This window comes from Callospermophilus lateralis, chromosome 19 (assembly GCF_048772815.1).
Source record: "Callospermophilus lateralis isolate mCalLat2 chromosome 19, mCalLat2.hap1, whole genome shotgun sequence".
NCBI lineage: Eukaryota > Metazoa > Chordata > Mammalia > Rodentia > Sciuridae > Callospermophilus > Callospermophilus lateralis.
The window spans coordinates 8,188,149-8,209,219 of NC_135323.1; the positions used below are offsets into that span (position 1 = coordinate 8,188,149).

Below are 21,071 nucleotides of genomic sequence, written 5' to 3' on the forward strand. Positions count from 1 at the left end.
AGGGCCAGTGGTCCTGTGCTTCAGTGGACATCATCAGCCTAAGTGAAGACAGAGGCTCTCCACAACCCAACTTCACTGTTGCACTGTCCAGTCCAGAGCAGGGCTGTCCAGCTGGGCCTTCCCCTCCCCTCTGGGCTGGCTTCTTCCTGCCGTCTCTGGCCTTGGGCATCCTGTTGGGGTCACCTCATGGCTCCTTCCCCCACACCCCAGGCCTTACCCTCAGCTCCTGTATCCTCAGGATGGGCTGATCCTCCCCAGCACCCTGCCTCCATAGGACCCAAGAAGGGGGCTGATCACATCCTGAAGAGTGGGGAGGGGGCTCTTGTCTCTGAGGCCCAGGCCCACAGGGAGCTAGTACTGCCCTACAGGAAAGGGGAGAGGAGCAGGGGTGCAAGACCATCTGCACATGGACACCTAGCCCCAAGAGCCTGGGCTCTGCTGCCCCTGCCCCCACTACTTGCTGACCCCTACATAGGCCACTCCAAGTCCCTGTGTGGACCCCTGCAGTCACAGACCCCAGGAGAGCAGGCAAGTGCAGAGAACCTTCCTGGGATCATCATCCACCAGGATGGGGATGGGGCGCCTGAGTGGGAGCAGGGCATCGAGGGCTTCCTGGGGGAGGCCTTGGCTGCTGCAGTGTGGACCAAGGCACAGAGCCTGGGTCAGGGGAGGAGGTGGACATGCTGGATAGAGAGAGTCCTGAAGCCTCTTGCCCTCTTTGGCATTCTTCTGGGCCAGGCCCTTGGCTCCCTGGACACTCACTGCCCACTGAGGGGGAGAGGCAAACATGGCCTAGGCAGTAGCCTCCTGCTTTCTGTGCGGGTTACTCTCACACAGCTGCCCCTGCCAGGCCCCACCCAGCCTTTGCCTGGCAGCCCTGCCCTTTCTTCCGCAGCCTTGACACCTGCAGGGGAGGGGTAGCAAGCATGGGAGGAGCCTCCAGGTCCTCCCTTCAGTAACTTTGCCTCCTGGCCCCACAGAAACCACTTATCACGGCTTGGTCACCACGGTGACAGCCAGAGCTCTGCTCTTGCTCTCTAGTGTGCCATTTAAATTCACTCTGGGTGCTGCCACCATGAAGCTCCAGTGTGGGGAGAGTCCAGAGGTTCTGGAGCTGGCAGAGACTTGGAAGTGGTGCCTCTCAGCAGTACATGGAGCAGGTGGCCTGCACCCCTCTGCAGCTCATGGGTAGGGGCCCAGGAGCATGGCCAGCCATACCACCATAGGGGCTGAGGACTGTTCATGTCATGTCCACACAGTTCTTCAAAGCCCCTAGAGGCCACCAGGCAGGACCTGGAACAGTGACCCCTCAATAGCCTGCAATCCCTGCCTCCTGCAGTAAACACCCCAGGGGCCAAGTAGCTGGGGTGGGGTCACCAGTTCCAGACCCTTGAATGCCACTACCAAGGAGGGAGTCAGGCTGCCTGCCTGGAGAAGGGACAGGAATGGCTAGACCAGGGGCTGGGGATGTGGCTCAAGTGGTAGCGCGCTCGCCTGGCATGCGTGCGGCCCAGGTTCAATCCTCAGCACAAACAAAGATGTTGTGTCCACTGATAACTAAAAAATAAATATTAAAAAAAAAAAAAAAAGGAATGGCTAGACCTGTCCCCTGTCTGTCACTCTGTGCAGAGCTGCTGCCCCATGTTGGCCAGGTGCTGGGGGGTGAGACACTCTCTGCTGTCCCACCACGCCACGCCCCTCACCACAGTGGCAGATCATCACCAGCTCTAGCAGCAGAGTGTCTGCGAAGAGGCTCAGGAGATAACAGCCCCTCTGGGCCTCTGCTGCCAGCCTCATTATCACCTGTAGGCTCAAGCTGCTCTGCGCACCCTGCCCATCAGCACGCAGGGCCCTCGTCTCTGGTGTGGGAGAGCAGCAGGCTGCTGGGCTGAGGAGTGTAGGGGTGTGGGAGCTGTTCCTGGGCGAAGTTCTTCACCCCTAATGCTGGGGCGGGGGTGGCTCAGGAGGAGTTACTCTAGTCACACTGTGTGTTCCGGCTGCTCAGGCTCCTGGGGCCACCGTGGGTTTGTGTGCATTTGACCCCACACACCCGGGCTCCATGGCAGGTGAGCCACATCTGCAGGGCCTGGTTTTGCAGTGAGGCCCATGGCAACATGGCAGTAGGGATGGGCCTTCAGCCTGGAGCTGCCTGGCCGGATCACTGGGGTCTCCTACTCTCAATGAGTGCCCTCTAGACTCCCGGATTGTCCAGCCCCTCATCCCTGAGTCCATCTGGTCACAGAAGGTCCCTCTGTGGATCCCCTTCCTGCTGCAGAGATCACACAGGGGTCCTAGGGAGGGTGAGAGAAACTCCAGGTGACTTAGGCCTCCACAGTAGCCAGGAGGACTGGTACCCACCCTGAGCTGCCCCTCTGCCCGTAATGGGCCCAGCTTGCTTCTCCTTGGACAGGGGGCACTCTCTGCCACCCAGGGGTCTGCTAGGACCCCATGGCTCTTCTTGATCCCAGGAGGGCAAGGGTAGAGAGGGAGGGCTGCTCCCAGCTACAGATTTGATTCCCCTCTCTAGCTCTCTAGTGACCCTGTACACTAGAGTCAGCTTTGCTTCATACACAGCATCATCCAGCCATACCTGGACATAGCTTCCTGGCAAATCAAGGCATCATAGTCCTCTTCTAATCACCTGCGTTCCCCTATCTGTGCACCCCTGACCAGGCCACATGGTTGCTCTCATAGGCAGCAAAGAGCTGGCCCTGGACTGACCTTAGGGCCTCTGGCTACAGAATCCATGGTTTGTCCTTCCCTGGGATGGCCAGACTTGGGCAGCTGTAGTGGACTCCGACTCTACCCATGTTACCCCAGAACCCATACCAACTGTCTGCACTCAGGCCACCCCAGGGTGGGGTCCATGGGCCACAGAGCCCCCAACCTCCTAGGCACCAATAGTGTAATACTGACACCCCCTGAGCCTTGCCTGCTGCCTAGGTAGGTCCTAGGTAGGTCCAAGTGTCCTCCTGGGGACACTGTCTACCCCTTGCCAGTGGAGAATCCCAAGACCCACAGGGGTACTGACTGTAGAGGTGTCAGGGTACTGAGCCTGGCACCTGGCCCTTCTCTGCTGACACAGGCTCCCATTTCCTTAGGAAGAAAGCGTCACCCTCCCAGGCTCCTGGCAGGTGGGGGCAGGGGGACACAGAACCCCCTTCCACGACACTGCAGGATGTCTACCTCGGGGGCCATGACGCCCAGCCATGCTCTCCAGTTGTCATGGAGATGCCAGTGTCTGTGTCTGAGCTAAGGCTATTTCTGTCCTGAGACTCATTGTCCTGCCCCCGCGGAGTCACCCTTCCTGCAATGGCCCCCCCTTCAGAGCCCCAGGGTGCATGTGCTGCCCGCTAGCTCCTGCCCAGACACTCTCCCAGGCAGGGTCCAGGAGGACTGGGCCCCCAAGGGCCACCAGACCTGAGGGGCCCCAGGCCCCTTCCTGGGCTTTTTCTCTCCCCTTGAAGAGGTTCTTCATCCCCACTGGCTCTTGGGGGGTCCTTGGCCAGCCCCACAAAGTTCAGGGTAAGGGTCCATCTCTCACTGGGGGCAGCTCTGCTGGTATCGGGGAGCACTGAACAGTGGTGGGGAGATGACCCTGAGCCCTGGTACATGGCTGAGGCTAGCAGTATCCTCTGAGGCTGGACTTCACCATTTTGACCAGATAGTGACCTTCTCAGCCACTCCAGAGCTGCCATTGGTGCCCAAGTCTCAGAGACAGGGATCCAGTGTTCTTTGGGAACCCTAGGACCTCCAGCACTCCAAGGGCAATGCTGGGGCAGCACAGAGAAGCCCTGTCCACCCCACCCAGCTCCTATGGGGACATGGTGCCTCCTGACGTCTACAACCCAGGCGAGAGAGCTGCTCTGGGGGCTGCAGGCCAAGGTGGGATGGGCAAGTCAGTCATGGGGCTTCAGATCTTCACACCCTCTTCTGTGTTGCCACAGCCCACAGTGGGTGAAGAGAGCTGTCCCCAGAGGGGGCCACCAGGCCCTGTTGGGTGCCAAGCTGAGGTGTGAGCTGTCACCTCTGAGGCCAGCAGCCCTGCCCTGGCTTTTGCCAGCCTTCGACTGCCCCTTCGACCCTCCAGCCTGCAAACACCCACCGCTGGGTCTCCCATCCCCCACCACTGCCTCCCACCCTTCTCTCCTCCCTGGTCATCAGTGTGGACAGCCAGGGGGCAGGCTGATGGGGGAGCTGGGCCAGCCAAGCAGAACCAGCAGGCAGGGGTGGGCCACCCTAGTTCTCAGGCTACTTCTGCTGCCTCTCCAGCAGGCAGCCTGGCTAAGGGGGAGTCAGCCCTAGGGAGTCGCCATGTCCCACGTCCCAGGTTGTGGGGCCAGGGCCCTGTGTGGAATTGATCTCTGGCTAACACTGAACACAGCCCTACCTGCCACTGACTGGGGGGGCTCCACTGCTGGGGGTGGGGGGCATGGTACCAAGGGGCACTGTCATTATCCTTAAAAGTTTGCCCTCGTGCCAGGGCTTCTGGCGATTTCATGGAGGAGTGGGGGCAGACACCACAGACCCCGAACACAGTCTACTCTCCAGGGCTCCCTCTGTCCATGGCCAGATGCTCTCTGTGTCACTAGGTGGGTTGGTGGCCCAGACAGCCTGGTGCACATGAGGGCCCTGGCCTGGGCCCCCCACACTAACACGTGGCCTTCAGCACCCTGCCCATGCTGTGTCCAGTCATCCCTCCCAAAACAGGGAAGCAACCTTGGTTTCCTGTGGGGAGCAGGCTCCAGCCTGAGGCGCCACCCGCCAGCCTGCCTGCCCAGGCCACCCCAGACCCCTGCTCATGAGGGGGACTAGGTTGGGCAGGAGGAGCTGGAGCCCTGGCAGGCTGTGCAGCCCTTTGGGGCAGGTGACTGGGGGAGGCCTGGCAGTGGGCAGGAGGCTCTGCCTGCGCCTGGCCCAGGGGCAGTGTGGAGCTGCCCTCCGCCTGTTGGTCTTGGCCATCCTGGGAAGCCGCAGGCGCCAGGCAGTGTGAAAGGCTCCTTTCACAGACTGCTGCAGGACTGTGGGAGCTCACGGAGCTATAGCTGGTAGCACTCGCCGCTGAGAGGTAACCGGATTGTGGGCTGTGGCAGATAGGGGTCCCCAAGCTACCTGGGCAGGCTGGGCTCCCTCCACCCAGCAGTAACCCCCACAGCTGTTCCCCACCCATCTGCCTGGTCCAGGGTGCCCTGGGCTCCTGGACTCTGGGAAGTCAGGGTGCTGCAATTGGGGGAGCTGCAGCTTGGGAGGGCAGGGTCCACAGGGTGCACTGGGCAGAGCAGCCCTCAGGCCTTGGCTGGGCTCCCATTGCAGCCCTGAGGCCCTGACCTGACACACTAGGGGCTCTAGAAGGCTCTTTCTCAGACGCCACTCTCCCCCATCCCAGGTCTGACCAGGATGGCAGCCCCTGCCCTCATGGTCCTGGTGCTGGTGCTGCCTGCAGGGGCCTGGCCTAGCCTGGGCCTGTCCAGGAGGCCCTGTGTGCACTGCTGCCGTCCACCATGGCACCCTGCTGCCGCCCCTGGCCCACACACCCCTTTGAGTGAACAGGCCCCGTGGGTGGGGCTGTCCCATGTGCGGCCCACCATTGACATCTCTATCCTCAAAGGTGAGTCTGCACAGAGGTGCCACCTGCACACAGCCCCTGCCCCACAAGCAGGAAGCAGGCTGCTCTGGGGGACTGAGTGGGTGCTGGGACCCTGGGGCAGGGAGGGTCCTGAGGCTGGACAGCAGGCTGTGCTTAGATCTGGGTAGGAACTTCCCGGCTCTTGCTCTGCACAACCCAGCTCAAACCCTCCTTTGCAGCTGCCTCAGCACGGCTGCCCCTTTGGCGAGTGGTTTCTCACTGTCCTGAGAAGCAGATTGGGACCCTTACAGATGAGGAAACTCAGGCTGGGGAGAAGTGAGGCCATGGCCTGGGTGGCCTCGAGGCCTGGAGCCCCATCCTTGGACCTGGCATGGTAAGGGGGCCTGCAGGTGGTGGGAAGTGGGGACCGCGCTGACCCAGGCTCTGCTTGCTCCCTGCAGGAGAGAAGGGTGAGGCAGGGACCAGAGGTCACGCAGGAAGGAGCGGGAAGGAGGGTCCCCAGGGCTCCCGCGGCCTGCAGGGCCACAAAGGCCAGAAGGGGCAGATGGGGTTTCCGGGTGCCCCGTGCCAGCATGCCCACGTGGCCTTCTCTGTGGGTTGGCATGAGGGACTGCACAGCGTGGAGGACTTCCAAGCGGTGCCCTTTGATATGGAGCTGGTCAACCTGGACAGCACCTTCGACCTGGCCACGGGCAGGTGCCAGGCATCTACTTCCTGAGCCTGCAAGTACACACCTGGAACTTCAAGGAGGCCTACCTGCACATCTTGCTGGACCAGCGGCCCATGGCCGTGCTGTATGCACAACCCAGTGAGCGCAGCCTCATGCAGGCCCAGAGCCTGCTGCTGCTGCTGGCGGCCAGCAGCACCGTCTGGGTGCGCATGTTCCACCGTGACCAGGACAACGCCATCCATGGAGAGCCCGGGGACCTCTATATCACCTTCAGTGGCCACCTGGTCAAGCCGGCTAGTGAGCTCTAGTTCATGGTCCCATGGCCTTCACTTCCAGACCTCTGCCCAGTGCAGGACTTGAGTGGCTGAGCACTGGTGTGTAGGGGGAGCAACTCAGGACCTGGCCTGTCCTTGTGAGGTCTTCCACAGATGGAGTGGCCACACCCAGTCACAGGGGGCAGAGGGATATCATGGGCCTGGTCTACCATGGTGGCTGAGTGCCACCGTGGGACCTGTTCTATCTGCTCATAAAGGCTGTGCCAGGCCCCAAGGCCACACACGGGCTTGCTCCTTGTCAGGGGTTCGGAGGCACCAATGGGGGCTGGGCTGGGCTGGGGGAGGCCAGGAGTCATAGGAAATTGCTGGTCTTTGAGGGACCAGATTCCAGCAGGAGAAAGACAGCAAGCTTCCCGGGGTCAAGGGCGGCACGAGCAGAGAGGGGTGCTGGCCGGGGATGGGAGGCTTGCCCTTGGGGTGAAATGTGGCTGAGCACTGGAGGGCTGCTTTTCTGGGTCTCTAGGGTCCCCTGTGTCTGCAGAGGGCTGGGCTGGGGGGAGTTGGCACTCCATGCCGCAGAGCTTGGAGCCAACCCCAGGTCACAGGTGACTTGGCCAAATCTGTGAGAGCAATTATGGGGGTCCATTTGGAAAAGGAGTATGGGCTGTGTCTCTCTTTCCTGCCCCTGGGGTCTGGCCAGGCTAGGTCCTGGGAACCTCCATCCGCCCCCAGGTCTGGAATCAGACTTTGCCTGCCACATGTCCCTGCATGCCCTTCCTCATTTCCTTGGCCCCTCTGGCCCCTCTCCTGCTCTTACCTCCTCCTCTTTGGGTCCTCCTTGTGTCTCTTCTCAGGGGCTGTCCCTTCTCCCCATCCCTAGCCTGTGTTCTCTGGCAATGAGACCACAGAGCACTGGCAGGAACAGCGTCTAGAATCACCAAACAGCCGAGCTGGCTGACACTCTGGGAAGGCACACAAAGCTGCAGGCCAGGGTCTGGAAGGTGGCAGAAGGCAGCTGCTGGTGGCCCAGGAGCCCCTCTCCCCCTGGGAGGCACTAGTGCTAGGCTCCAGGGACGCTGGCCCCTTGGGCCTTGTCCATTCTGGAAGGCCCCTGGCCTGAGGAGTACCCTTGTCCTCTCTTGCCCTGGCCCCACTCCCTGCCTCCAAGGGCCTCTGACTGGGGTCATGAGATGAATCCCAACCAGCTGGGACTTTTGTACCTCGGCCCAGGAGGCCCTGAGGGGCCAGGCTCCTCCTTGGCCACCAGGGCTCACCCCAGGAAGGGAAACTGAGGGCCCCACTTGCCCCTTACACAGCATGACCTGGAGAAGATTTCTCCTATTCTCCTGACCAGGTGTGGGGGACACAGCTGGAAATAGCAGCCCTCCCGGTCACCATGGGGCCAGTGGAGGGGTAGACGCCAGTTACCTCACAGGCCTGCAGCCCTGAACCAAGGCTGGAGCCAGAGCCAGTAGTCATTTTTTCCCTCCTACCTGGTGGCCCAGGTGCAGGGACAGTGGGCAGAGGTGGCAGGAGAGGCAGCCGGGGCAGGGAGGCAGAGCTGCAGAAGGTTGGCAGCAGCTGTCCTACCAGGCACAGGGCACTGCTCCCTTGTGAGATGGGCCCAGCCTGACTCTTGGAAGCACCCCTCGTCCTCATAGAGAGACGTCCACTCCACAGGGACACTGAGTGTTCTGGCTGGCTTCTGAGGACAGGTAGAGAGGTGAGGTCCAGCCAGGGCCCACAAAGCACCCAGCACTTGCAGTTCTGAGAGTCGACCTCCTAGAGGAAGGGCCCCTAGTGGGCAGGGCTGAGGGGACAGTGCAGAGGCAGGAGCAAGGGCTGCATGCAGCAGCAGGCCCTGAAGGGCTGGCCCCTTTGCTGTCCACAGGAGCTCATCAGTGGGGGAGGGGGCTGCTTCCAGCCGTGGCCAGAGCCTGCAGCCCCTATCCCTCCCCATCTGCAGCAGCCAGTTTCCCACCTGCACTCCCAGGGGCCCTTCCTTCAGGCTTCCCTGGTGTGTCTAGAGGTCTTGTGAAAGTTAAGGAGGAGGCCAGGCAGGGGGGCTCTGGGGACAGGGCTCAGGAGGGGCTTAGGGCCAGGGTGGGGACTGGGGACCAGGCCCTGGCACCTGGAAACTCCATCCCAGAGAGTCAGCCCCACCCGATGCTGAGGCATGGGAAGCCCCTGTGTCCTCTTATGGTTGGAGTAGCTGGACACACCCGGGCTAGTGGCAACCGGCAGGCACAGCAAGGAGCTGCCTGAATGCTAGTGGTGTGGTAGTATGTGGCGGCAGAGAGGCTTCCCTACAGAGAAGAGGTATCTACACAGGGTATCTACATCCTCCCACTCCTGAACTCCCCTCCTGCCCATCCAGGACACCCATGTCCCTACATCCTGAGGGCCAGCCTGGCCAGAAGGGATCCAGGAGAGAAGTCCCAGCCCAGTCCTGGCTGTGCATCCTCAGGCATGTTGCCTGACCTCTCTGAAGCACCAGGGTGTGTGGTTGTGCTCACAGGAGCCACACGGTAAAATCCAGGTCCAGTTCCAGCTCAGCTGGCTCCAAACATCCTACTTTCTGTCCCCCCTGCTCTGCAGCCTCCACTTCCCTGTCCTGCAGTGGGGTGCAAAGGGCCTCTGTTTGGGCCTCCAGTGCAGGTCGAGCAACCTTGCCTGGGGCTGAACTGGGTCTGGGTGCTGGGCCTTGGAGGTGCCTGCAGACATGGGGGCCAATGTGGTGGCCACTCTCCCTACTCCCACCCACTCAGCACGAATGCAGCTGTCCAGAGTTCTATGGGGGCCCTGGGGCAAGGTCCCCTTGGGAAGACAGCCTTGGACAAGGTCTACCAGGGCAAGGAGAACACCTATCCACACCAGGCTCTGGATGGGTGCACCCAGGAATTCCGGAGGACAGCCCTGGACCAGCCACCTTGGACCTGCAGCCTCCTTCTCTGCAGAAAGCCCTGCACTGCAGGAGGCGCTGCAGGGAGTTTCTGATCCTCAGAGCCCAGGAATTGCCCACCACCACACGGGGAGGCAGGGATGAGTCCAGACAAGGCCCAGGCAGGACCAGGGCCAGGCCTGCTGCCAGGTCGCCCACTGGAGGGACGAGAGCAGTGGCACCTGCTGACAGTAGCACAGCTACCATGTGGACAGGCCAGGGAGGGGACCCCGTCTCTCTGACGGTGGCGAAGCGTATCTGTTAAACCCCATATGCTGGGTTAGAGAGGCAGTGGGACACCTAACCCCCAGCCTCAATGCACTTGTGGGGATGTGCTTGGGGCCACTGTCCTGGCCCAGGATGAGACAGCAGTTATTTATTTTTAAAAATGACCAAGAAATGGAAGAAGATAAGAAAGTCACATTCAATTTTCTTCAAAGTAATAAAAGCCCAACGGGCACAGGTCAGCCCAGGCAGGTTGAGGATGGTCCTTGGAAAGAGGCTGGAGACCTGTCACTAGCACCCTCATTTCCCACCCAGCGAGAGGGCAGGAGTGACAGCCAGGAGCATGGTGAATGGCAGCTGTGCGCCCTTGGTTCAACCAGGAATGAAGGAGGGAAGACCGTGGCTGTGTGGCAACCCCAAGACGCTTAGGAGAATGACCGGAGCTTCCCCATGAGAGGGACACAGGTGGCAACGTGGTGCCCAAGCACAAGGGAACCCTGGACATCTGCTGGGATGGGCCCTGAGGACAGGGTGCTGGGTGACATAAACCAGTCACAAAAGGGCCAATCTTCTGTGTTGCCATCCTGAGAGGTCACATCCTCTAGGGGAGCCACAGCCAGGTGGGTAGAGAAGTGATGAGGCTCCTCTCTCCTGGGCCCCTGCCTGGCTCCAGGGGCCCTGGGCCTGAGCCCTCAGGCTGTTCAGAGCAAGGGGACAAACACAGGCTTGGCCAGGGCAGGACAGGCCCAAGTGGGAGAGCAGCAGGAGCCCTGCCAGCATGAAGGCAGCTCTGGGATGCCCTCACTCCTGGCCGCCCGCTCAGGCTCATGACCCTCACCTCATGAACTTGGGTGGAAGGGCCATGCTCTCGGATTTGCTGGCCCCATCTTGGCCTTCTCGCTGCCTTGCACTGACCCCAAGGATACCTCCCAGGGGTGTCAGCCCATAGGAGCCCAGCAGGGCATGAGCCTGGGGGCTAGTCCATCTCCATCCAGGGAGGAAAAGCCCCAGGGCCAACCAATCAACTGCCGTGATCAGGACCTCCTCACACTGCTCCTGAGTAACACTTCTTTCCATGTGGGAGATGCCTCAGGAAGCGTGGGGATAGGGAGCCCCAGAGTCGAGCAGGAGAGAATCACAAGTGGAAGTCCTAGCCTGGCTTCCTGGGACCCCACAGCCCCACCAACTCCCACCTTGGCAGACCCTTTGATGGGAGGCAATGGCATCCCCAGCCCCCTGGCCACCTATGCCCCATCTATTCTGCCCAGTGCCCACCCTCACCCTTGCTGCTCTCACTTTCCCCAGGACAGCACAGCAGGGGCCTGATGGGGACATGCCCTCCCCAGCACTCACCTGGGACCCCCAACATGAGGAGGTGGGTGGGCTGGCAGGAGCCACTGCCCAGTCCTGTGAGCCCAGACTTACTCGGCTGCCATCCTGGGGTGGGGAACGCCTGCTTTGCCTGTGGGGGCTGCTCCCCAACACCCACCTTTCCTGACCTGTACCCTGACCTGCTGCGCAAATAGAGACCTCCTGTCCCCCATCCTCATCCCTGCCTCGCAGGCCGGATTTCCTGAGCAAGGTCACTCTGGGAACCGCTGGAGCCCAGTGGCCAATAAAACCCATCGATGCGGACGGAGCGCCCATAAAGCAAGTTGCCACTCCTGCCCAGGATGTTTGCCCTGCACCACCCCCACCCTACTGGCCGCGGCCTGCAGATGGTGGAGGCTCTGCGGCCTCTGTGGTGTCACTGCCCCTCGGTCACATCTGTGGAGACTGGGGACCCCGAGGCCTCAACGGGAGGGCAGGGAGCAGCTCAGGACTCCAAGGGCTCTCCAAGCTCAGGCCTTTATGGCAGGTGCCCTGAGGTGTCCCACCTTGCTCACACAGGTCAGGACTGGTCCCAGGAGCCACGGGCTGCATAGAACCTCCCAGAACATCCCACAGGCTCAGCCCACCACCTGGGGTCTCTCCCTCACTCATGCCCCAGCTGGAAGCCAGCATGGCCCTAGGCCATGCCAGGGACAGTGATTCTGCCTCTTCAGCACCCTGGGAGTCCACATTCCCTGCCCCAGATACCTGGCCCGAGGCCGGCTGCCTTGCCCCTTCCCTGGAGGGCCTGCCCTCCACCGGCTCTCTCTTCCTCCAGTCTTGGCGCTCCTGATCTCTCCTGTCCTCCTTCCTTCCCGGAAGCCAGGACAGGCTGCCCCAGCCACCCACCTGAGGCTGGAGAGCTCCGGCCTGTGCTCCTTTGCCTCTGGATCTTCACACAGGCTGTTTCCTTTGCCTGGAATGCACTTCCTGCTCAACGCTCCCTGCAACTAAACCCCAGTGGGCACACAGTAGGTGCATACCAGTGCTTGTCCAAGGACACACACTTTCCGGTCTGCCAGGCCAGGGGCCCGAACTAGTAAGATGTGAACCAGGTTCAGCGGTGAGGCATCCCTGGAGCTCACTGTCCCTGATGCGCCTGGGGGCGAAGGCCACATACTGTTCAGGTTGACCAGAGGCAGGTATGCCCCCAACGAGGGGAAGACTATCAGCAAAGGCAGCCAGGAGAGCACCTACAGCCAGGTGAGCATGTGGGTCCAGCAGGGCTGTGGGGCTGGGGTGTTAGACAGAGGGACAAGGGGTCCTGGGGCTGGTGTCTGGACAATGCTACAATTTCACAGGGGCCTCAGACTGAACAAGATGGGGCAAGAGGCTTCCAGGAGGGCCAAGTGTCCTCTGGGGGGGGCACCTGCCTTACTGCAGAGGCCCTGTAGTCCCCTCTCTGTGACTAGGAGCTGGCCTGCTGGGCTCCGGGCAGGACATTCTGCTGGCCCCACCCAGGGAGGGCCTCTGTCAGATCAGATCGACTGGGGAGGTTGGTCTGGGCAGAGATTTCCGAGCCATCTGCTCTCCCCCAAGCTGTTCCAATAGGAGCACCTTTTCTCCAAATCCTAGGGGAGGCCTGACAGGAGGTGGGAGCTGCAGAGCAAACAGGCCTTGGTCTCTCCCTGGATGTCTTTCCCTGGATGTGCCTTGGGATGCTGGACCTGTGGGCAGGGGTGGGTTTTGCCTGCAGCCCCTGGGGGCAGGCAGAGTTCTGTGGAACCCACATCGAGAACACTTCACCTGCCCAGAGTAGCTAATCCCAGGAGGCCAGGGATGGCCAGCCCCAGCTCGGCACCCCGATGACCCCCACTTTGTGAACCCTGCTGCCCACTCCCAACTGGGCGTGGCCAACCCATCCCAGCCTCGCCTGGGTTCAGTAGGCAGGCTGGGCTGCGGGCCTCACACCTACAACACACTCTGGTTCCCGCTGGCTTCCCATGGCTTCAGGGACAATATTTGCTTTGAGGAAGGATCAAACATTTATTCTCTAATTCATTCAGGGAGCAGGTTCTCGAACACAAGTGCCCTCAGCACACAGAATGAGTGTCCAGGCTTGGCCTCTGGAAGAGGGTCGTGCCTACTGCCCAGCAGCACCAGCCTGGCCTTTGTGCTACCCAGCCCTGCTTAGCCTGGCCCAGCACCCTCCTGCAGGGCTGGGCAGTGCCAGGCAGGGCTGTCCCAAAGCAGTGTGCCCCCTGGGGGGAATCCCAGCAAGGTTTGGCACAGGGGTGCTTGGCCCCTGCACCTGGGCAGTTCCAGCCTAGAGGGAAGATTCCTCGGGGGCCCACCCTTGCTGGCATTTGTGTTAACCCACATAGCGCGGCCCCTATGGATGGCTGCAGGCTGCCTCCTGAGCCCCCAACCAGGCAGAAGACAGGACTGTGCGGCCTCGTGGCCCCTGACCTCAGAGACACCTCTCTGCCCCGGCTGGGCCCCTCAGACTAAACCCCTGCCAGTGTGGCCATGCCCTGTCCCTGTGGGTGCCCCTCCCCCATCTCACTGTGGAGCCCAGGAGGGTGCCTCGCTCTCCCTCTGGACAGAGGTGGTGGGGACAGGTGGGTGGACAGAGGCCCCAAGGAGAGGGTATCCTCTGGGATCCCAGTTCATGCTGGCTGCCCAAGACCTACATGGCTTTGCACCTGCCTCCCCGAGGTCCACACAGCTACAGGGCCAGCAAGGAGCTGGGGTGGTCACTGGTCCCTGGGAGCTCTGGGGAGCAGAGGCCAGAGCTGAGCATACAGGGAATTGTGCTCTATGACCAGGTGACTCAGGGCTCAAGGACGAGGGCACAAACAGAGAGTGGGCAGAGCCCCAGCACAGGCTCACACCAGTGGTCAGGAGGAGTGTCTCCCCGCAGCTGGCCTCCTGGAGAAACTGCTCCCCGGCCTGGATGGCTGATGTAGGTTGGGGCCAGGATGGGAGGTGGAGATGTCCAGGCACTTTCCTGGGGCATGACCAACCCCTTCTTCCTCTCTAGAACTTGGCCTGAGCGGGAGGACAGGCTGGCAGCCAGCTGGTCACTGAGGCACCCATCGTGCCATGTCCACACCTTCCCTGGCCCCATTCATCCCCATCCTCACAGGGCCACTGAGAAGTACCCATCTTGTAGCCCCAGGGCCGGGCAATGGGGAGCCTGCAGGACCTGGGCACTGCTGCGGCCTCATAGCCGGCTGGTCTGCATGCGCCCATTGGCCTCACAGCTGCGCACAGGCAGCGCCACCTCCTGAGGCCGTCCACTCTTGTCTGGTTGTGGCTCCACGGTGTCTGCATCCTCTGCACCATAGCCCCCACGGAGGCACAGAACCTTCCGGAAGCTCTGGCGGAAGTTGTCAGAGAGGAAGCCGTAGAGCAGGGGGTTGGCGCAGCTGTTGGCATAGGACAGGACCACCACGAAGAAGTAGAGGCCAGCGGAGGTAGGCTCCTCGGGCAGCGTGAAGGCCAGGTTGACAATGTTGACTATGAAGAAAGGCAGCCAGCAGCCCACGAACACCAGCACCACCACCACCACCATGCGTGTCACCTTGCGCTCTGACCGCCGTCGTCGCGAGGAGCCCACACGCACACCCGACGCCTTCACCTTCACCACAATCAGCAGGTAGCAGAGGCAGATGACCAGCAGCGGCCCGAAGAAGCCCAGCACGGACGTGTAGGTGATGAAGGCGGCACCCCACAGTCCCACTGGCTCCGGCCAGCTGAGGTTGCAGGTGCCCCATCCCTCCTGGACGTCAGCGAAGACCAGCAGCGGCAGTGACATGAGCAGAGAGAAGGCCCAGACGGCTGCGCTGGCCACTTTGGCCACCCGCGGGCGGCGCCACCGGGCAGAGCGCAGTGGATGGACCACGGCCAGGTAGCGGTCCACACTCATGACAGTCAGGCAAAAGATGCTGGTGAACTGGTTGATGCCGTCCAGCGTCATGACCAGGCGGCACAGGAAAGAGCCGAATGGCCAGTAGGAGACTGCGTTCTGTGTGGCCAGGAAGGGCAGACCCAGCATGAGCAGCACGTCGGCCACGGCGAGGTTGAGGATGTACACGTTGGTGACCGTCTTCATCTTGGCATGGCGCAGTACCACATAGATGACCAGTGTGTTGCCGCCCAGCCCTACCATGCACACCAGCAGATACAGGATGGGCACAAGCACTGCCCGGGCACCCACTGAGGGTGCCGGTCCCCCCTGCGTCCCGTTGTGGCCACCTTCAGGGGTGACCGACACATTCCAGTCCTGCATGGAGGCCGGGAACAGGGGCTCCATGGTGGGGGCCAAGGCCACGTGCTGGCCAGAGCCGTCTCTAGAGAAGAGAAGGACAGGTGCGGTGAGCGGGGCAGACGGGATTCCTTCCTCCTGCCTCCCTGCCCCGCCCGCCTGGTGGCAGGTAAACATTGTTAGTCATGTTCAACTGGGCTGGAAATCACATTAAGCAAATTGTTTGGAAAACAAGGGAGGAAGGAAAAGCCATGTGGTAAGTAGACAGGCGTCCTGGTGAGCCAAGACAGACGTGGCTGTTGATAGCCACAGTACCCGCTCTGTGACCTCCCACTCCACTGGCCCTGAGGCCTCTTAGACCCCTAGGGGCAGCACAGCAGGAAAAGCACCAGGTGGTCAGGGGCCTCCAGAGCAGGACTGCAGCACCCAGCTGACCTGCAGGACATGCAGTGACCTCAGCCCAGCTCTGCTGGGAGTGGGTGATGCTGGGCTCCACAGGGCCTGGGCCTTCCTCCCCCAGGAGGCTCTGCCAGTGTCCACCTGGCTCTAGGGAATGCTATCCCTGGCACATGATGTCCACCTCCCAGCAGCCTGTTTTGAGAAGCTGTGCAGTGGCAAAGGCACCAGAGGTCCCTATACCTGGACAGTGGCCACAGCCTGTGGACTCCAGAGTGGGTGACACGGAGCTAAATAACCTAGGAAACAGAATGGGAGCAGGTGGACATGAGAGATATACAGAAAGTGCTGGCCAAGGACACAGCCCAGGAGGGTGCAGGACTTGGGAGACAGAGCCCGGTGGGGACAGGCACGTGTGGTATCAGTGGAGAGGCAGAGACAGGCACAGAGTATATCGACATGGCAAGTCCAGGGGTAGGCACACATCAAGGTGCATCTTTCATAGGAAGATGAAGCTCACGAGGGAGCAGCTGCCTGCCCAGGAGGAAGGGCACCAAGGGGCAGCCACTCTGGACCCACAGAGCCCCTGGGCCTGAGCCAGGGCTGCTAGCCACGATCAGTGGCCTGAGTGACCGACGCTATCTCAGACAGGGAATGCTCACACCACTGCCAGGGCTGGGGACACCAGGGATGGGGCATAGGCAATTAAGCCTGGAAGACAAGACAGGACACCCTCCTACCCTGGGGTCCACACCCACACCTCCAGTCACCTATGTTGCAGGCCAGGCTGCTCAGCACTGGCTAGTCGGCCTGGAAAGTTGGCAGGGGGATGGGTCATGAGCTCACTTCAGGTCCAGCAGGGCCATAGGGGTTACCTGCTGCGCAGAGAGACTGCTTCAGTGTGTTAGGGGTCTCAAGCAAGGCCTGGACAAAGATTGTCAAGGAAATTGACTTTCTTGGTGGGAAGGTGGTAGGGATTGAATCCAAGGGTGCTCTGCCACCAAGCAGCACCCCCAGATCTTTTTATTTTTTATTTTAAGACAGGGTCTCACTTTCTTTCCAGGCTGTCCTTGAACTTGTGATTTTCCTGCCTCAGCCCCAAGTTGCTGGGATTATAAGCGTGAGCACTATATAGTACCCAGTCCCTATAAATTTGACTTTTAAGAAGTAAAATGAACAAGTGTCTATTCTTAAAAATAATAGACCTTCATCATGAACAAATATAGTCATTTAAATGCACAAACAAAACCCAAGCCCAGCAAAGTCCAGATCAGCTCCAGTCTGGAGAGTATTGAACAGATAATCGGAGAACTGAACGGGGCTGAAGGAGCCCTGCACAGCAGACTAAAATACCAGGGCTACAGGGCGAAGCCACAAAAGACAGAGAGGCGTCTCCCAGAGCCCGCAGACAAGCTGTGTCACCAGCAGAGGAAAGTCATGGCCACTGAGCAGCACAGCATCAAGGATGAGGAGGGAACTCTCAAGAACACCAGGCAGAGACAAGAGGGAAGCATCACCTGGTGTCAGGAGTGACGGAAGGACAACGTGCTTCCATCAGCAAAGAGGAGCTGCAGCCTGGCAAACCTGAGAAACCAGGCTGCCACCTGGAGTCCTCCAAGTGGAGTGCCGGGAGCCAGGAAGGGGAGGACTGCTCAGAGCTGTGTTGCCCGGGTGGTCAGTGAGGCTGCAGGTGTGTGGTGAACATTTGTGTTGTAGAAATCTACCTAGTAAAAAGTCAAGGTAGATGCCTGTCGGAAATGACTGCTTTTTAAGGCCGTGTCAGGGAGTCCCTCTGGCTGGACTCCAAGTCCTCAGGTCTGAAGGGCTGTTAGGGCATGGGACGTGGTACCCGTTGCTTCAACCAGCATCTGCATGTGGCCAGGAGTGAGTCTGCCTCAGATACAGGCTGCCCTAGAAGCTGGCCCTGGAGGACAGCAAGGGGGCTTGTTTATCTGTCCCCAAGGCCTGGCCCCAAGGGCCTCTCCACATTTCTAAAGGAAGCTGAGCATTTAAAGTAATGTTTATGGCTCCCATGGACAGCTGTGGGAAGGCCTGTAGGAGGCCTGTGGTCTGGAGACAGCAGATCCTGTGAGAGGCAAGGTGAGTGACGTGTATGAGCTGTGGTCACCCCCTCCCCAGAACACCAAGGAAGGGCTTCTAGCCCATACCCCTGAGGCCTGAGCAGGGCAGAGATGACCAAGCAGCCCTGAAGGTGGGCTGCCCACTTGTGAGGGTGTCTCAGGTCCTTTCTGTCACAGGCCTTGGACTCCTGAACATATGTTTGATCTTAAGTAAATTCCTCTTGTCTGCAGCTCTCAGCCACTCCCAGGTGCCCCAGTTGCCCAGAACCCAGGAGGGCTCAGCAGGCTATCAGGCTCCCACTTCTGCTGCCGGTAATCACGTCAACTCTCCAGTTGTACTTCATAGCAGGAAAGAAGGAAACAGGGCCCCATGCTACTCCAGCCTCTTGGAAGCTCATCCTGACAGGCCATTAATCAGAAGCAGCAACTTTAGTCTCAAAAAGTAGGCACCTGTGAAAATTTGCCCCAGGCCCCTTTCAGATGCAGCAGGAGGGAAGTGACCATGGGGCCTGTGGCACCCAGACCACCCCCCCCCCCTCAGGAGAGGATCTACTTAGCTGGCCCACTCTCATGGCACCAGGAGTAGGCCCAGCCCACATACCTGCCCCACTCTGGCTGTGTGCTCCTGAGCAAGCCAGGCTGCTTCTCTGAACCCTGGCTTCAGGAGCAGCACCTCCTGCCAACTGCAAAGTTACTGAACACATGAGATAAGCTCCGGCATGAAAATACCAGGTGCAGGGCCTGGTGCTCAGTCATTGCTCCCACAGGCCACCCTAGGTAGCTCAGCTTCTCCCCAGCATCAGGAAGGGCATCTGCCCAGGCTCCTGGGAGAAGGTGGGCAGGACAAGGGCCTGGGAACAAAGATGGGTCTCAGAACCTGTGTCCCCTAGGCCTGGCAGCCATGGTCAGGCCAGCCCCCAATAAAGTCTGCAATAGCCGGCATCATCAGGTAGCTGGAGCTTGGAGAGGTACGAGTGCTGCAACTCAGGGGACTCCCAGACCCCTGTGTCACCAGGGGGAGAGCATACCAGTGTTCATGTGAGCAGGAACAAGCATAGACTGCATCTTGGCTGAGACAGCAGCCTAATCCTGCCACCCTCCCCCAGGACAAGCTTCCTGACCTCTGCTTCCTCTGTTGGGACCCCTTTCCCCGCCCCCAGCAAGGCTCTGACTGTGCAGCCAATGGCAATCTCCACTCCTGCCCCTCCACTGACTTTAGGGCAGCCTGGGGCCAGGGGCAGTATCCTCCTCACATTAAGGGAAACAGGTGGGAGCAGGCAGACCAGAGCTGCACAGCCCCCCTCAAGGGCTCAGAAGGGTCTGTATGGCCAGTAGATATTTCAAGACTACCTTCCACCTCCAGCCCACTTCTTTGGAAATTTCCATGGTTACTTTCCTGGGGAATCAATACTGGGTCATGATCATTAATGTATGGACCACCTCTGCCCTGGAGGCTCCGGTCCCACCCTATTCCCAGAGCTTGGGGACTGTTCCAACACACTTGGTAACCACAACTGACTCTGGGTGACCTGGCTCCTAGCCTCCTTGCCCTGGGACACACCTGGCAGCCGGCAGGTTCTGGGGTGGACAGGGTCTGCACCCCACTGCAGGGCATTCTTGATTTCCTGGAGGGGTGGGTATACTTGGAGGTCAGGTGGGCACAAGTGCCCAGCTGGGGTAGATGGAGCTCTGTTCCCAGCAGGCAGGGGTACACCCCAGTCCCCCAGTTGTGAGAGGCACCTCCAGAACCCCAGACCTTGATGCTGCATCAGGCCTTGGGCCCCAGAGTTGGTCATACTCTACCTGCAGCTTAACTGCAGCTTGAGGACCTTTGGCTGAGTATATGGATCTCCACCTCCCTCCTCCTTCCCCAGCCCAGAGTTGGCCAACCCCACCTTATAAGACGCCTATCCTGCACCCTAGGCTCCTACTGCCTCCATACCGTTTCCTGAACTCCCACCAGTCCCAGCCTCAGAGCCCTCCCACCAGTCCCAGAGCACCCTCAGGGCCATCTGGGTTCCTGTGGCTTCTGCCCTGACCCGGGTACAAGGGGCGGCCTCTAGAACGCAGAGGCCTGAGGGCGACGAGGGGAGGGGGCTGAGGAGAGGAAGGGGTGCAGCTGCCCAGTCTGGAGAGCAGACGGAGGGGGATATAGGGCAGCGACAGGTGAATCCTGCGAGTGTCCCGGGCCGGGGACGCGCCTCAGGCACTGGGTGCGCAGCCGGTCCCCAGGCCAGGGTTGCGTGCAGAGCGCTGAGACCTTCGGAGATGGTAAAAGAGACCCGAGGGGGCAGGGCAGGGGCTCCCGCGCGGGATGCGGTGGGCAGCGCGGCAGCACTCACCTGGCCAGCGGCTCCCTCCGGTTCCCGTAGCAGTGTCCGCGCAGCGATCGCTCCGGGCGCCGGGAGGGGAGGCGGGTCAGGTCGGGGGCGGGGCGAGCGCCAGGGGTCGGGGCGGGGCGGGGCGAGTGCCGGGTTTGGGGGTGTCGGGGGCTTGCCTTGAGGAGGGGAAGAGACAGTATGAGGGTTGGGTGTGGGGGTAGAAGCGGGTCACGTGTGGGCGGGCGGGTCGCGCTCTGGAGCGAGACTGTGGGAGAGGCGCTGACACTTCTCCTGCTTGGCTCCCCGCGCGTGTCCCCAGCCCTGGCCGTAGGTCATTCCCAACACCTCTGTGCAGGGACCTGTAGTCCCGGTCCTGTTGGCTGTGACTCTGATGACGGTCCCTGTCCCCACCCCATTCACTGTGGGCCGCAGACCCCAGCAGAGGGCCAATGGAGTCCCTCTATAGTCCTCAGTCTGAGGCCTGAAGAGGGGGCGCCCTCGCGCAGCGGGAGGCCTAGGGGTTTACCGAGGACTCTCTGAGATGGGAGAAAAGGGAGGGCAGAGCTGACCCAGCCGGCTTAGTGGTCCTGAGAATCGCAGGATGCTTTGTGTGCCTGCTGGTTCATCTGTGGCAGGGTCTCACTGTAGCACAACCGGGTTCCCAGGGGCCAAAGCACAGGCGTGGCCTCTGCAAGTGTGACTGAACCATCAATGCTAGCCCCTGGTTTTAACAAGGAGAACTCCCCTGCTAGGCACAGATAGCTGAGTGGGCCTGAGGAAATCCCACCCTGGGATGCAGTCCCCAGGACCCTTACCCTGCACCTGGAGCCTGGCCACTGTCTGAGTGAATGAGGGGTTCCAGGAGGCACCCATACCTGGAGGAGTGTGGGGAGCAGCCTAGCTGCCTGTCCACAGGTGGGCATGCTGCTGGTCCCCTCCTGTTGACTCTGCGCAGCTCCCTTCTCAGGGAGGCTGGGTACCCGGACTGTTTTCT

General features: G+C 60.8%; 2 protein-coding genes across 2 annotated transcripts; one reads left to right on the forward strand and one right to left on the reverse strand.

Moving 5' to 3' along the window:
- The first annotated feature begins 5,397 nt into the window (after positions 1 to 5,397).
- Positions 5,398 to 6,565, forward strand: C1qtnf8 (C1q and TNF related 8). The gene is given in 3 exon segments (XM_076839843.2): positions 5,398 to 5,608; positions 6,028 to 6,282; positions 6,285 to 6,565. Coding segments are annotated over 3 exon segments (747 nt in total).
- Positions 6,566 to 13,660: 7,095 nt separating this feature from the next.
- Sstr5 (somatostatin receptor 5) lies at positions 13,661 to 20,140 on the reverse strand. The gene is made up of 2 exons (XM_076840452.2): positions 20,099 to 20,140; positions 13,661 to 15,364 (listed from the first exon to the last, which is right to left on the reverse strand). The coding sequence occupies exon 2, from the start codon at positions 15,325 to 15,327 to the stop codon at positions 14,236 to 14,238; it is 1,092 nt and encodes a 363-aa protein (XP_076696567.1). The 5' UTR covers positions 15,328 to 15,364; positions 20,099 to 20,140; the 3' UTR covers positions 13,661 to 14,235.
- Positions 20,141 to 21,071: the final 931 nt, after the last annotated feature.

Bases quoted from the DNA above. Each gene is read 5' to 3' on its own strand.
- Sstr5 (XM_076840452.2), bottom strand. From the start codon at position 15,327: ATGGAGCCCCTGTTCCCGGCCTCCATGCAGGACTGGAATGTGTCGGTC.